This window comes from Rousettus aegyptiacus, unplaced genomic scaffold (genome assembly GCF_014176215.1).
Source record: "Rousettus aegyptiacus isolate mRouAeg1 unplaced genomic scaffold, mRouAeg1.p scaffold_m13_p_14, whole genome shotgun sequence".
NCBI lineage: Eukaryota > Metazoa > Chordata > Mammalia > Chiroptera > Pteropodidae > Rousettus > Rousettus aegyptiacus.
Window position 1 is genome coordinate 40,011,904 of NW_023416289.1, and position 13,349 is coordinate 40,025,252.

At 57.0% G+C, this 13,349-nt stretch overlaps 1 protein-coding gene and 1 non-coding gene across 5 annotated transcripts; one reads left to right on the forward strand and one right to left on the reverse strand.

The window, feature by feature from the left end:
- Window positions 1-689: 689 nt before the first annotated feature.
- TRNAI-UAU lies at window positions 690-782 on the reverse strand. The gene is given in 2 exon segments: window positions 690-725; window positions 745-782. It is a non-coding gene; the product is annotated as a tRNA-Ile (tRNA).
- A 312-nt stretch (window positions 783-1,094) lies between these two features.
- On the forward strand, window positions 1,095-13,343 carry PLEKHG2 (pleckstrin homology and RhoGEF domain containing G2). Of its 4 annotated transcripts, none has more exons than XM_036231641.1 (19): window positions 1,095-1,967; window positions 2,637-2,765; window positions 3,554-3,825; window positions 3,903-4,003; window positions 4,692-4,758; window positions 4,866-4,912; window positions 5,121-5,271; window positions 5,603-5,740; window positions 5,904-6,104; window positions 6,601-6,693; window positions 6,786-6,872; window positions 7,233-7,266; window positions 7,358-7,459; window positions 7,593-7,640; window positions 7,715-7,753; window positions 7,918-7,934; window positions 8,107-8,283; window positions 8,391-9,312; window positions 9,394-13,343. In XM_036231641.1, exons 2-19 carry the CDS (start codon window positions 2,657-2,659, stop codon window positions 10,953-10,955), a joined length of 4,167 nt encoding a protein of 1,388 aa, XP_036087534.1. In that variant the 5' UTR covers window positions 1,095-1,967; window positions 2,637-2,656; the 3' UTR covers window positions 10,956-13,343. The 4 variants fall into 4 exon arrangements, with proteins under 4 accessions (XP_036087534.1, XP_016022355.2, XP_036087535.1 ...); XM_016166869.2 differs by having other exon boundaries at window positions 1,097-1,967; window positions 3,557-3,825; XM_036231642.1 differs by lacking the exon at window positions 1,095-1,967 and having other exon boundaries at window positions 2,047-2,765.
- The last annotated feature ends 6 nt before the right edge of the window (window positions 13,344-13,349 follow it).

Here is a 13,349-nt window from a genome sequence, read left to right on the forward strand (position 1 = left end):
GTTCCTATGTTTATAGGAATCTGCCTCCCCCACTAGACTGTCAGGTCCTCAAGGACAGGGATGTTGTCTTATTCACTGCTATATCACTCGTGGCTAAAATCTAAACAGCAGCTGGTCACATTGGGGATGTTCAGTTTGTTGGAAAAAACAAATCAATTCAGAAATGGGGAGAAAAGGAGAGTGAAAATCCCAGGACACACAAGAAAAAAAAAATTAGTATATGAGGTGACGACTACTGTTTAGTACTAAACTTACCGTGATAATCACTTCACATTTTATAGTATGTATAAAATCATTATGTTGTACACTTTGGACTAATATAGTACAATGTTATATCGAAATTATATCTCAGTGAAACTAGGGGAAAAAATCCAAGAGAGAAAGACGGAGAAAAAGGCAGTAACATCCGGTTTGCGGAGGATCCACAGCCTGTTGTTACATTAGACAGGTCTTAAACAGAGATTTGCAGACCCAATTAAATATGCAGCCATACAAGAGGTGATACCACCCTCTGGCGGCCATGATGGAAACGGCACCTCTCCACATCGCCGACCATCGCCGGAGTTTCTGGAGTCTTTCCAACCCGAAAATTCTAAGACGGAAATGTTTACTACTGTAAGTAATGTGGATACTTCAGTTGATTTGGAAAATGTGTAAGTTCATAAAAACTGACGAGAGAAAGTTAAAAATGCTCCAGGTGAGGATCGAACTCACAACCTCGGCATCGCTCCGCTTGCACTGTCGTATAAGTACCGCGCGCTAACCGATTGCGCCACTGGAGCTCCGGCCGCACCCTTTCGCCGCGGGGTCCTTCAGTCGTTCGTGTCCACGTGACCTAGCTGGACAGTTCCACCTTATATTGTATATGTAAATAGTAATCTTTTGGTTGGCCAATAGGAGAAAGTTCGTGACCAGCTCCGGATTCTCACGCCTCGAGGGCTCTTGCTGTAAAAGGGAAAAGTCTGCGAGGCTTTTGGAATGTGGAGGTGTAGCCCGCCTGGGACTCGCCTTCTTATGAATATTCAGAACACAGGGAGGAGGCGGGGTTTTAACCCTCTACTCGCTGGCCGGCCGGAAGGCGGCCCCTCCCCCCCGCGGGCGGGAACAGGATATGAGCCCAGGCGGCTGGGGGGAGGGGAAGCCCCAGGCGACCGACCCCCTCCCCATAGCTGGGACCAGACTCTCTCGCTGCAGATGTGGTACCACCGCTGCTTCCGGAGCCTGGTGCCACTCATTTTGGAGTTTGAGGGGTTCAGAGTCGCGGACTCCGGCGTCCCAAATCTCTACATCGCTTCTTGAGAGACCCCAAAGAACAGGCCGCCGCGTCCAGGCTAGAGGACCCCAGATAACCAGGTGCCCAGCGCCCCCTCCTGGAGGAGCCAGGAGTCCGGGACATCAGCCCCGCGCGACCCTGGAGGGCGAGCTTCTTGCACCCCGGTTTGAAGAATTTAGGATCCCAGACCGGAGATTCCGTCCAGGGGTTTCCAGAAATCTGAGCTCGAGACTCCCAGGGTTGGAGGAATTTGGATTATGGACTCCTAGCGCCCTAACCAGTCTGTTTTGGGTAGAAGCGCCCACTACTTCAAGGGGACCCAAGGATTTGGGACTGTCCTACATTCCTTCCTGGAGGTGGTTTAATTCCTGCTCTTAAAGTTTGGGAACTCAGGAATCCGGGCTGCCTAGGGCCCTATCTAGAAGTCTCAGGAATTTGCGTCCCCAGCAACCCCATCTGAGACTCAAGAGTCGAGGCTCCTAGCATCTTCCATTTAGAGGACCAAGAAATTCGTACTGCCGCATGCCATTCTCCAAGAGACCTCGGATTCTGGTTACCGGAGCCTGAGAGCCCGAAGTTCACGCCCCTAACTTGTAGAGACCCAGGAGTCTTGGCTCTGCGCCTCCCCGGGGACCGCGCTGGGGTCGAATAGGAACTGGGCTGCCTTGGTTTGGGGCCGGAGACTCCCCAAAAGGTCAGGGGGGAAGCGAGGGGCCCCGATGGGCTGGGGGAGGGGGCGGCGCCGCTGCCGCCGAACAATGAGGGGGCGTGCCGGCGGGGGACGAGCGGAGGCGCCGGCGGGAGTTGGGGGCGGATGGGGTCTATGAAGGCGCTGGGAACCCAGACTGCGGCGGTGGGGACAGTTGAGCGGATCGTGGAGGGACTGACTGGAGGGGGGAGGGGTTCGAGGGCTCTGGGCCAGCGCCCCAACTCGCAGCCCCCGATGGAGGAGAGAGCCGTGTGCAGGACCCTGGCATCCGGTCCCCCAGCCTCCTCCGCCCTCCCCTGGGACCCCGCGGCCTCCCGCCCACGGCTTTTCCCAGCCCTGCCCCTCGCCCTAGGCTCCAGCCGGAGCCCAACCGTTCCCAGGATCCCTGAGCCCCTGGCCGCAGACAGACCAGACTCGTAGCTTCGGCGACTCTTGCTTTCTTTGCTCTTCTTTGTCTCAACCTTTCGATCTTTTTCTCTATGTTATCATTTCTCGTTCCCCTCTTTCTGTCATTGTGCCTCTGCCCTGTGAGTCATTCCCAAGGGCCCCTCCCTGGATTTAGACCTCACTCCTAATATTCTCAGCCCCCAGTCTGTAAGCGTGGGCCGCAGGGTGGTCTGTGGGGTTCTGATACCTGAGAGTCTTTTTCTGCAGAAGCCCTGAGCCACTCAGCTATGCCCGAGGGAGCCGGTGGACTGAGCCTGTCCAAACCCAGCCCTCGCCCTAGCCCGGGTCGCAGAGGTGAAGTGTGTGACTGTGCCACTGTGTGTGAGACTCAGACAGGTGAGCATTCGAGGGGCTGAGAGTTCTGGGCATTTGCGCCTTCATTCAAAACCATGCAGGCCTCTGTGTCTGGCCCAGTGTTGGCGATGCTGGTTACATGAGGTGACCAAGACAGCTTCAGCCCAGCCTGCCCTGAGCCCCAAGTCTGCTGGAGGAGATGGACCCATCCCTAGACAGTGGCAGTCCAGAGGGGGTAGTTCAGGGCAGAGTGGTCCCCCGTTGGGATGAGGAAAACCAGGGGTTTTGGGAGCCTGATCTGGGAGGTCAGCGGAGGAGGAGACATCTAAACTGAGGATGGAAAGATTAGGAGGAATGACAGAGGCAAGGGAGAGTATTCCACTTAGAGGGAACAGTAGGTTCAAAGGCCCAGAGATAAGAAGAGGCTATTTGAGTAAGAACCCAAGTGTGACTGGATCTTGAGGGTAAGAAGTGGCGTGGCTGTAACGACTGGAAAGGTCTCTAATGGCCACCTTGCATAGGGCCTTTTGGACCTGAGGAGTTTGGACTTTATCCTGAGGGCGTGAAGGAGTTATACTTGTGGGAGTGACAGGGTCAGATGGGCAAATTAATAAAGATTTTTCAGACCGGTATGTGGAGGTGGATTAGAGAAGAGGAGGCCAAAAGCTCAGAGAGGACCCTGATGGGCGAGGACAGAACTGGACCGAGGCAGTGCAGTAGGGAGAGGAGAAGGGAGCCGTGGGAAAGACATTGATGAGGTGTGGGTGAGTGTGGGGGCTGAGGGCACTCGCTCAGTGGGGCAGAACCGCTGACCTGCCGCATGTCCCCAGCAGCATCCACAACCGCTGCCATGGCCTCCCCTCGAGGTTCTGGGAGCTCTACGTCCCTGAGCACGGTGGGCTCTGAGGGGGACCCGGCCTTGGGGCCCACCCCTGCCTGCTCAGCCTCCAGGCCAGAGCCCCTTCCAGGGCCCCCCGTCCGCCTCCATCTGTCCCCTGTGGGGACCCCAAGTTCAGCAAAACCCTCGAGGCTGGAGCGTGTGGCCCGTGAGATCGTGGAGACAGAGCGGGCCTATGTCCGGGACCTCCGCAGCATCGTGGAGGTGAGGCAGGAGGGCACCTGAGCGCAGTGGGGACCCAGGCCAGCCCTCTGCCCCCATAACCCCCGTCATCCCCACAGGACTTCCTGGGCCCCCTGCTGGATGGCGGGGTCCTGGGGCTGAGCACGGAGCAGGTGGGCACGCTGTTTGCCAACATCGAGGACATCTACGAGTTCAGCAGGTCAGGGGCACTGGCTGGTGGGCCTGGGGAGGCAGGCTGTGTCCTAATCCAAAGCTTGGAGCCGCACAGGGCCCTGTCCCAGCTGGCCCATGGGCTCTCGACACATTGGGCAGGGGTCACGATGGAGAGTGAGGACACGGATGAGGCCCAAATATGGGGACAAGTGCAGACATCTGGTTGTGTCAGGCGTGGGAGAGGATGAATCCAAGGCTCGGGCGGGGCCTCAAGATTATGACAGTGTGAGCGTTTGCGTCCTGGGGAACTCAGTCCTGGACAAACCTGGATGGTTGGCCCCCAGTGACGGGAACACTGGACTCCGAGAACCAGGACGCCTGAGTGTCTTAACGAGACCTTAAGATTATTACAGGAGGTCTGAGAGTCCTCACAAGATCTCAATCACAACAGGATCTTAAGGTCATCATGGATCTAAGGGTTATGACACTGTTCTCCCTGGGTCACGACACGAGACACCAGGCTCAGGCCATCTATGACAAGATTTCAGGCCGAGGAATACGACACTATCCAACGAAGTTTGAGCAGGTCGTGATGTCTCAGCAGTCAGAGGACCCTCCCTCTGGACATGAGATCCCCTTGAGAGATCCTGGCAGCCACCAAGCCCCCAACCTCCTGGAGCCCTCCACTGTGGTGCTGGGGGGCCAGGCGGTTCCTCACTCTTCTCTCCCCACAGTGAGCTCCTAGAGGACCTAGAGGGCAGCAGCAGTGCAGGGGGCATTGCAGAGTGCTTTGTGCAGAGGGTGAGTTAACCAGGGTTCAGCCTGGGTAAGCAGGGAGCAGGCCTGAACTGGGCTGGAGGGGGTCTGTGGGGAGTCTGAGGTCTTCCTAACGCCCATGTTACCCACAGAGTGAGGATTTCGACATCTACACGTTGTACTGCATGAACTACCCAAGGTGAGGGGCCCCAGGACGTGGCCATGAGCTGATGTGCCAGCCAACATCCCTCCACCCTGACCCCATCCAGCTCCAATCCCTGCCGGACCGCTCCCCAACCTGCCTCTGACCCCTGCCGACCCCTGATCATTCCTGAACCTGGCCACTCCCCAGCCCAGCCCAGCCCACTGGAGTTGCTGGCCCCCACTGACCTGCACTGTGCCCCCAGCTCCCTGGCCCTGCTCCGAGAGTTGTCGCTGTCTCCACCAGCAGCCCTGTGGCTACAGGAGCGCCAGGCTCAGCTCCACCATTCACTGCCTTTGCAGAGTTTTCTGCTCAAACCTGTTCAGCGCATCCTCAAGTACCACCTGTTGCTACAGGTTCGCTGTGGCCCTTGCGGGGTGCTGCTTGGGGAGGGGCAAGGTCCTGTCCGTGGACCACCCAGTGCTGCATCTGGAGGGTGGACCCAGGATGAGCTGGGCAAGGCCTGGGGAGGCATCTGGTCCCTAGAAATTGGGCCAGCACTCAAGATAGGGTCTAGCTGGCAGTGGGGACTGGCAGCAGCTGATTCCACTTTGTGTCCCTGTCTGTTTGTCTCTCTCCTTCTCTGGGTCTCCATTTCCACTCCTACCTTTATATTTCTGTTTCTTGTCATTATCATCATTCTCTTGTTTCTTCTCTTCTCCCGGGTGCCCGGTGGCTTCCCCGCAGGAGCTAGGCAAGCACTGGGCTGATGGCCCAGGGGGCGGGGGCCGCGAGATGGTGGAAGAGGCCATCGTGTCCATGACAGCAGTCGCCTGGTACATCAACGACATGAAGCGCAAGCAGGAGCATGCCACGCGCCTCCAGGTGGGCTGGGGCCAGCTGGATGGGAGGAGTGGCATGGGGGCTTTTTGGGGCTGGCCTTGGAGGGTGGGCTCAGACAGCACAGCCGGGTGGCTGACCCCGTCATCTTGGCGCGTGTGTGCTGCCCACTGGTGTGTCTGCTGGCGCACCTGGTGGGTCCCGGCAGGAAGTGCAGCGGCGGCTGGGCGGCTGGACCGGCCCGGAGCTCAGTGCTTTCGGGGAGCTGGTGCTGGAGGGCTCATTCCGAGGTGGCGGAGGGGGCGGCCCCCGAATTCGAGGGGGTGAGCGGCTGCTCTTTCTGTTCTCACGGATGCTGCTGGTGGCCAAGCGTCGGGGGCCAGAATACACCTACAAGGGCCACATCTTTGTGAGTTTGGGGGTGGGGACAGGGCTGGAATATTATCTGTCTGCATACTGTATTCAATACACTTACACCTGTATGCTCAAAGGGGTGGCCGGGGTGGGCTCTACAAGGGACAACTGGCTTAAAAGGGCCACATTTTCTTGGGTCTGAGGATGGGGCAAAGTGTAGTAAGGAGGGGCGAGGCTAGCAGAATGTGGAGCTGGGTGGCGGGGAGGGGGCGAGGGGGATGTGGGCCCTGGATGGGGAGAACCTGGGTTTGCCCACCAGGCAAGCGTCTCGATGGGGGAGGCACATCTTCATGCTCCAGATGAGGGGGGAAGGGGAGGGGGAAGGCGGGCAAGGATGAACAGAGCCTAGCCCGATGGGGTCAATGGGGGAAAGGGGACCCTCCATACAACCATGCTGGGCACATCTTTCTAGGGGGTAGAGACCCTCATACAAGGGGCATGTTGCTGAGTCCAGGGGCTCAGCCTGCACCCCTCTCTGTTCCCCCATATAGTGCTGCAACCTGAGTGTGAGCGAGAGTCCTCGCGACCCTCTGGGGTTCAAGGTGGCTGACCTGACCATTCCTAAGCACAGGCACCTGCTCCAGGTGAGCACAGGGTGGGGCTGGGTGGGCAGGGTGCTCTCCGGCCCCGAGGCCTCACACCTGGCTCTCAACCGCCTTCACTGCCCCCTCTCCAGGCCAAGAACCAAGAAGAGAAAAGACTGTGGATTCACTGTCTCCAGCGCCTCTTCTTTGAGAACCACCCCGCTTCCATCCCGGCCAAGGTACAGCTCTTATCACAGCTGGGGCCCTCGGGGTGCTGGAGCCCCCTACCCACTTAGTACTGGGAGACCCTAGGCACAGGGGGTACTCTCTTAGAACATGATAGCTGAATTGCAAGCTGTCTGGGTTTGACCCCCACCTCCATCATGTCCCTGCTTTGTGATTTTGGGCCAGTAATGTAACCTCTCTGGTTGTTTCCTCACTGGGAGAAATAACAGTGCCGACGTTGTAGGGTTGTGCTGAGGAGTCATTGTCATCACTCACGTAACTCGCCTGTCCCGTAGCAGCACCCATTAATGAATGGGACTGCCTAGGGTGCTCAGAGACTGGCTTATCTCCTCAACCCTCATCGTCTCTTTCAGGCAAAACAAGTTCTCCTTGAAAACAGCCTGCACTGTGAGTTGGGGCTTCGGGTTGGGAGGGGTGGAAGGAGAGGGATTATTACTTCCACGAAAAAAGTGGATTAGCTGCAAATCTCTCCCCACAGGTGCTCCTAAAAGTAAGTCTGTCCCAGAGCCTGCGACACCCCCACTTGGATCTCCCCGACTTCGAGATGCTAGAAGTTTCACCCCTGGACGTAGGAACACAGGTAAAGGAGATGGGATCCTGAGTCCCACGCCCTACTTCTCCCTCAGGAATCTGGAATTGCCCGTGCAGCCCCCTCCTCCCCCAGGAGCCTAGAGCTGGACTCATAATGGGGTTCTGATCTGTCTGTCCCACAGCTCCTTCTCCAGGCCCCTCCGTTACCCGCCGTGGCCGCAGACAGTCTGGTGAGTTCCTTTTACCTGGGAACTGGGGATTGAGGTGGGAACTGGACCCTGACATCGCTTCATCCTCCCCTCAGAGCCAGCGAAGGATCCTTATGTTGTGTTTCCACAGAATGGTAAGTGACCGCCCAGCCTAGCTGGGTACAGCCCTGGCTGTCTGTCTGTCTCTTCTCACCGGATGCCCAGTGTTCGTGGGGGAGGGGTGATGGGGGCGGCTCATCAGTTATAAGGAGTAACACTTACTGCTACCTCTCACTCTTTCTCATCTCTCCATCCCCAGCTAAGCCTAAACTCAAGGTAAGAAATATTTTGGGACAGGGTCTGGAGACCCAGACTCCAGGGTCTGATGGAGGAAGGAGGGAGCTTGAGTTCTAACCTCCTGGGGGACTTGGGGGTTGGGTCCTCCATCTGAGAGAAGAGGCTGCTGAGGGCCCCGGGTACTTGTCCTCCATCCTTTCCTTCTTCATAGCATGCTGGCAGTGAGGGGGAGCTCTACCCTCCCTTAGAACCTCAGCCACCAGGTCCAGCTTCTGGACCCCCTGAGGACCTAGAAGACACTGGACCCCCCACACTGGACCCCCCTGGGACCTCAATCACTGAAGAAATCCTGGAACTGCTGAATCAAAGAGGCCTCCGGGATGCAGCGGTGAGCTGGGCGTCCCATCAGTGTCCTTGGGGCTCTCGGCTTGGGTGGGCACGGATGGGGCGCCAAGGGTGGCCAACCCACCCTGACACCTTTGGCCTCTTCCCCAGGCCCCACTACAGCCATCACCCCATGACATTCCTACATTCCTCGGAGATGCCCAAGTGCCAGACAACGGCCAAAACCTCACGTTCCCAGCCCTGCCCAGCCGGGACTCCTCCGAAGAAGAGGAGGAGGGAGAGCTGGAGGCAGACGAACGGGGCCCTTCGCCTCTCCATGTGCTGGAGGGGCTCGAAAGTTCCAATGCAGCTGAAGTCCCCAACATTCCTGGCCTGACCAGAAATCCTTCTGTGCCCAGCCTCCCTGAGATGCCCAGCCTTTCCGAAATTCCCCAGACTCCCCGCCTTCCCAGTCTCTCCAACGTTTCCAGTGTTTTTGAAATGCCCGGCCTTCCAGCCATCTCCAGTATCCCAGACATTCCTGGCCTTCCCAGTGCCCCCACCCTTCCTGGTGACTCCTGGCTGCAGGGGCCTCTGCGGGAGCCGGCTGAGGCTCTAACCAGCAGGAGAGAACTGTGCCCTGGAAGCAGTTGCAGAGAACTGGGAGAGCCCTCCTCAGGCAGCAGGGCAGGTCAGGAGGAGACCGAAAAGGAGGTGTCCTTCTCAGATTTCCAGCCCCAGGACAGCGCCCGAGATCAGCGATTCCAGGACGAGCTGGAATTCCGCTCTTGCTCAGAAATCCGGAGTGCTTGGCAGGCTCTGGAGCAGGGGCAGCTGGCCCGGCCAGGTTTCCCAGAGCCGCTGCTGATTCTGGAAGATTCGGATCTGGGCGGAGGGAGCGGGAAGGCCAGAGCGCCAGGTGCGGAGCGGGCAGCATCCCGAGTGCGGGAGTTGGCCCGGCTCTACAGCGAGCGGATCCAGCAGATGCAGCGAGCTGAGACACGGGCCTCAGCCAACGCTCCCCGCCGCCGGCCGCGGGCTCTGGCCCAGCCCCAGCTGTCGCCCTGCCTGCCCCGCGAGCAGGCCGAGCCAGGTGAGGTCCACGAACGTGGTCGGCAGAATCGCCCATGCCGAGGCGCCAGTCCTGACTGCATCCTTCTCTCTCTGCACACAGGGCCCCTGCCTGCCTTTGGACACGTGCTGGTGTGTGAGCTGGCCTTCCCACTGACTCTGGCCCAGGAATCTGTCCCCCTGGGCCCTGCTGCCCAGGTTCAAGCTGCCACATGTCTGTCTAAGCCAGGGGGCTGCCTGGATGGTGAGGGTCTAGATGTTTCCAGTTCGTCTGAGCAAGACCATCAGGGCATCCAGGTTCCAGCTGCTGTCCCTTTGCCTGAGCAAGGAGATCTCTGGAACATCCAGATTCCAACCCCCACACCTTCGCCCAAGCAGGAAGACCCCCCACATGTCAAGGTTCCAGCTGTCACAACTCTACCTGATCAAGAAGGCCACCTGGAAGTCCACATTCCAGTTGCCACCCGTCTACCTGAGCATACAGGCCACGTGGATATACAGCTTGCGGCGACAACGTGTTCTCAGCAAGAATGCCAGATGGACACCCACACCCCCGCCAACCCAGCGTTACTCGTGCAGGGAAGTTCTGATGTCATGGCGGTAGCCACCACTCCTATGCCCAAGCAAGGCCACCTGCACTGCCAGAGCCCCACTACCACCCAATTAACTAAGCAAGGAGGTTCCAGAGATCTTCAGTCCCCAGACACTGTCTGCAGCCAAGACGTCAGCCCTTTGTTTCTGCATGGAAGCAGCCTGGACCATCAGGTCCCAGCCAGTAACCCACTGCCGTTGGAACACAACCTCCCAGACATTCAGGTCCCGGTTACCTCATTTTTTCCTGCACATGGAGGCCACCTAGACCATCAGATTACAGCCAACGCGCCATCGTCTTTGCCCCAGGACCTCCCAGACATTCAGGTTCCAGCTGCCGCAGCTTTGCCCCAGGCACAAGGCTTCCTGCACACCTCCGTCCAGGCCCTTCCACCTCTGCCCAGGCAGGGAGGCCTGCCGGACCTGCACGGGCCTGCTGCTGCACCTCTGCTTCAGGGGCAAAGCCTCACTGACCTCTGGGTCCCGAAACCGACACCTTTGTTGGAACAGAAGAGCTTCACAGAGGTCCGTGTTCCAGCAGCCACGCCTTCGCCTGGGCAAGGAGGCTCCCAGGACATTCAGGGCCTATCCTCCACCTCATTTCAGACCACCATGATTTTGTCCAAACCAGGAGGCCACTTGGTCTCTCATGTTGCCAGGTCAGAGTCTTCAGACTTGACTCCGCCCCACAGTCCCCGACTCCCAACCCGTCAGCTCCTGGGCCCCAATGCAGCTGCCCTCTCAAGATACCTGGCAGCCTCGTACATCAGCCAGAGCCTGGCTCGGCGGCAAGGGCCTGGAGGAGAGGCCCCCCCAGCCTCCCAGGGTCCCTGGTCGTCCTCTGCCCCCACGTCACGGGCACCTTCACCACCTCCCCAGCCCCAGCCCCCACCACCCCCAGCCAGGAGGCTCAGCTATGCCACTACAGTCAACATCCACGTCGGGGGTGGTGGGCGGCTGCGGCCAGCCAAGGCCCAGGTCAGGTTGAACCACCCTGCTCTCTTGGCCTCCACCCAGGAGTCTGTGAGCCTTCACAGGGCCCAGGGGGCTCCTGATGCCCCTTTTCACATGTGAGCCAGGATATCAGGCTTCTTGAAAAGCAAGGACTTCAACCAAATGCCATAGACCCTCAGAACTTTACCCGGAAGTCCAGACACTGAACAGGTTTAAAAATTGCTGCAGCTTTACAGCTCCTGAGATCTGCTTTGGCAAGGGGTCCTTTTTACTTACCTTGATTAACTCAACAGGGATTGGGAAGGGGATGTCATTAATATTTTGTTAATATTATGAAATAATATTGTCTGTTTTCCCCTTCTGGAGATAGTGGGGGATAGCAACACAACATTGACTGGGAAGGTCTGGCACAACACAGATGAGTGGTTCTGAAAATCTGGGGAATCTCAAACTCCTTTGAGAATTACTGGAAACTAGACCCGTTACAATTTGTTGTATGAGTGCAGAGGGTTTATGAACTACTTGATGCCCATCTGGGAAAGATAAGAGGCTTCGTTCCTAGTAGAAATTCACTCCCTTAGCAATTTACGCAGTTCATGTGTCCCACCGTCACCCATCTTATCCACTCAGCCATCCCTCCCTCCATCTCTCTGTCCATCTATCCAGTCCCTCATCACACCCATATGCCTTGATTTATTCTACCATCTCTGTTCTCATCCATTATCCTATGCCATCTAGCTTTTATTACTCTTTCCGTCCATTCATCCATCATCCTACCCGTCCGTCTTTATCCAGCTTCTCCATTAGTCCACCTGTCCCTCCATATTTCTGTCTACTCAGTCATACATCTCATTCACACAACCACCTCGTGATCCATCAAGCCATCCACCCTACCATCTCAACCGCCATCTTTAGTTGGATTCTGCTAGGTCTTGGTACTAAAGAACTTCAGAGACGGTTACATGCTACTGTGGAACAAGTTCGAGATTCCGGGAAGTCTGTCCCCCACCCCCATCTGATGGCTCCTATTAAGTTCTTGTGCCCACCCCCACACATCAGATTCCTTTACCCCCTTCTTGTTTGAGGCCTCTACAGTGCCTTGGTGTGCCCCCCTCCCCACAAAAAAAAAAAAAAAAAAAGGTTGTAGAGACCAAGGCTTTTATATTAGGGTCCTGCTGCCCCCTCCCAGCCGTGGCATGCCCAGTGAAGCATAACTTAGTCAATTTCTTTAATAATACTAACTTCTTTCACTGAATGCTTAACCTCTTGTGCTTTAGCACATCTTATTTAACCTCTGGAATTCTCTGAGGTACCAGTGTCACGGCCAAGTTCAAGTCCCAACTTTTCTAGTTACTTGGTATGTAACCTCCCTGAGCCTGGCTTTTCCTGTGTGTATGAGGACGACAGTACCTGCCTTGTAGGATCATTGTGAAGATTTGGTGAGCGCATCCTCACTTCCCTAAGGTGTTTAGGCCTTTGACTAACTGGGACATCAGGATCTAGCCCAGCCGATGGGGTCAGATCCTCCAGGGCAGGAGCCCAGGAATCTGAAGTTTTAGCATTCGGCTAACAATGGCAAAAAAGGCTGAGGTTGAGTACTAACTGCATACCATGGGCATTAGTCACCATATGAACTCATTCACTGAGTCCTCACAGCAGCCCTAAAAGGCAAGTAAGGATGTTTTTTAATCCCCACTTTAGTGATGAGGAAACCAAGGCACAGAGAGAATAAGGGACTTGTCCGGTCACACAGGAACAGTGGAGCTGGGCCTCCAATCCTGGGAGCCCAGCCGAGCCGAGCCGAGCCGAACTCTTAGCAGTGGAGCGCCTGTCCTGCACTGGGCCCTGATAAGGTAGCCGAAACAGGCCTGGCTCAGTTAAATGTTTGTGGCTGGCTTCTGTTATCTGTGGAGTAGTTACTATGCCCTTCACCAGGCTGGGGCCTGGTCCACAGCAGCCTTCCCAAGGTCAGGGCTGAGGATGGCCCTCGCCTCCTCCACCCCCAGCTGCACATTCCCAGCTGAAGGAAAGTTCCCAGCCTGGCCTGGGCTCCCGGCGGCACCGGAATTCCCGGCATTTGAGGAGGCGTCAGGGAGGGAGGAAGGGGCTGTCTACTCCAAGGCTGGAGCGGCAAGGAGGCAAGTCCCCCTCAGCTTCTCCAGATGCATCCCAGCTGTGCCTCTGGAAGGGAGCCAGGAGCCTCAGTAAGAGGGTCCCTGAGCCCTGTGGGAAAACCATGGGCACCAGGTTTTTGCCTTAGCCCCTTTGGCCTCTGCCCGGAATTCCATTCCTCCTACCCACCCAACTCCTACCTCTGCTTTGTGGCCCAGCCCCGCTGCAGCCTCAGGAATGCCTCTGGGTCTGCAGCACGCCTGTTGTAAGCCTTTAGAGCTACATAAATCAGACTCTAAAAGGTGGGTGCCCATTGCCCTCCTTGGAATGCCTAGGTTAATGCCAGCCAAACCCAGTTCACTCAAACTAATAAAATGCAAAACTTGGTGAGCTGCATTTTGT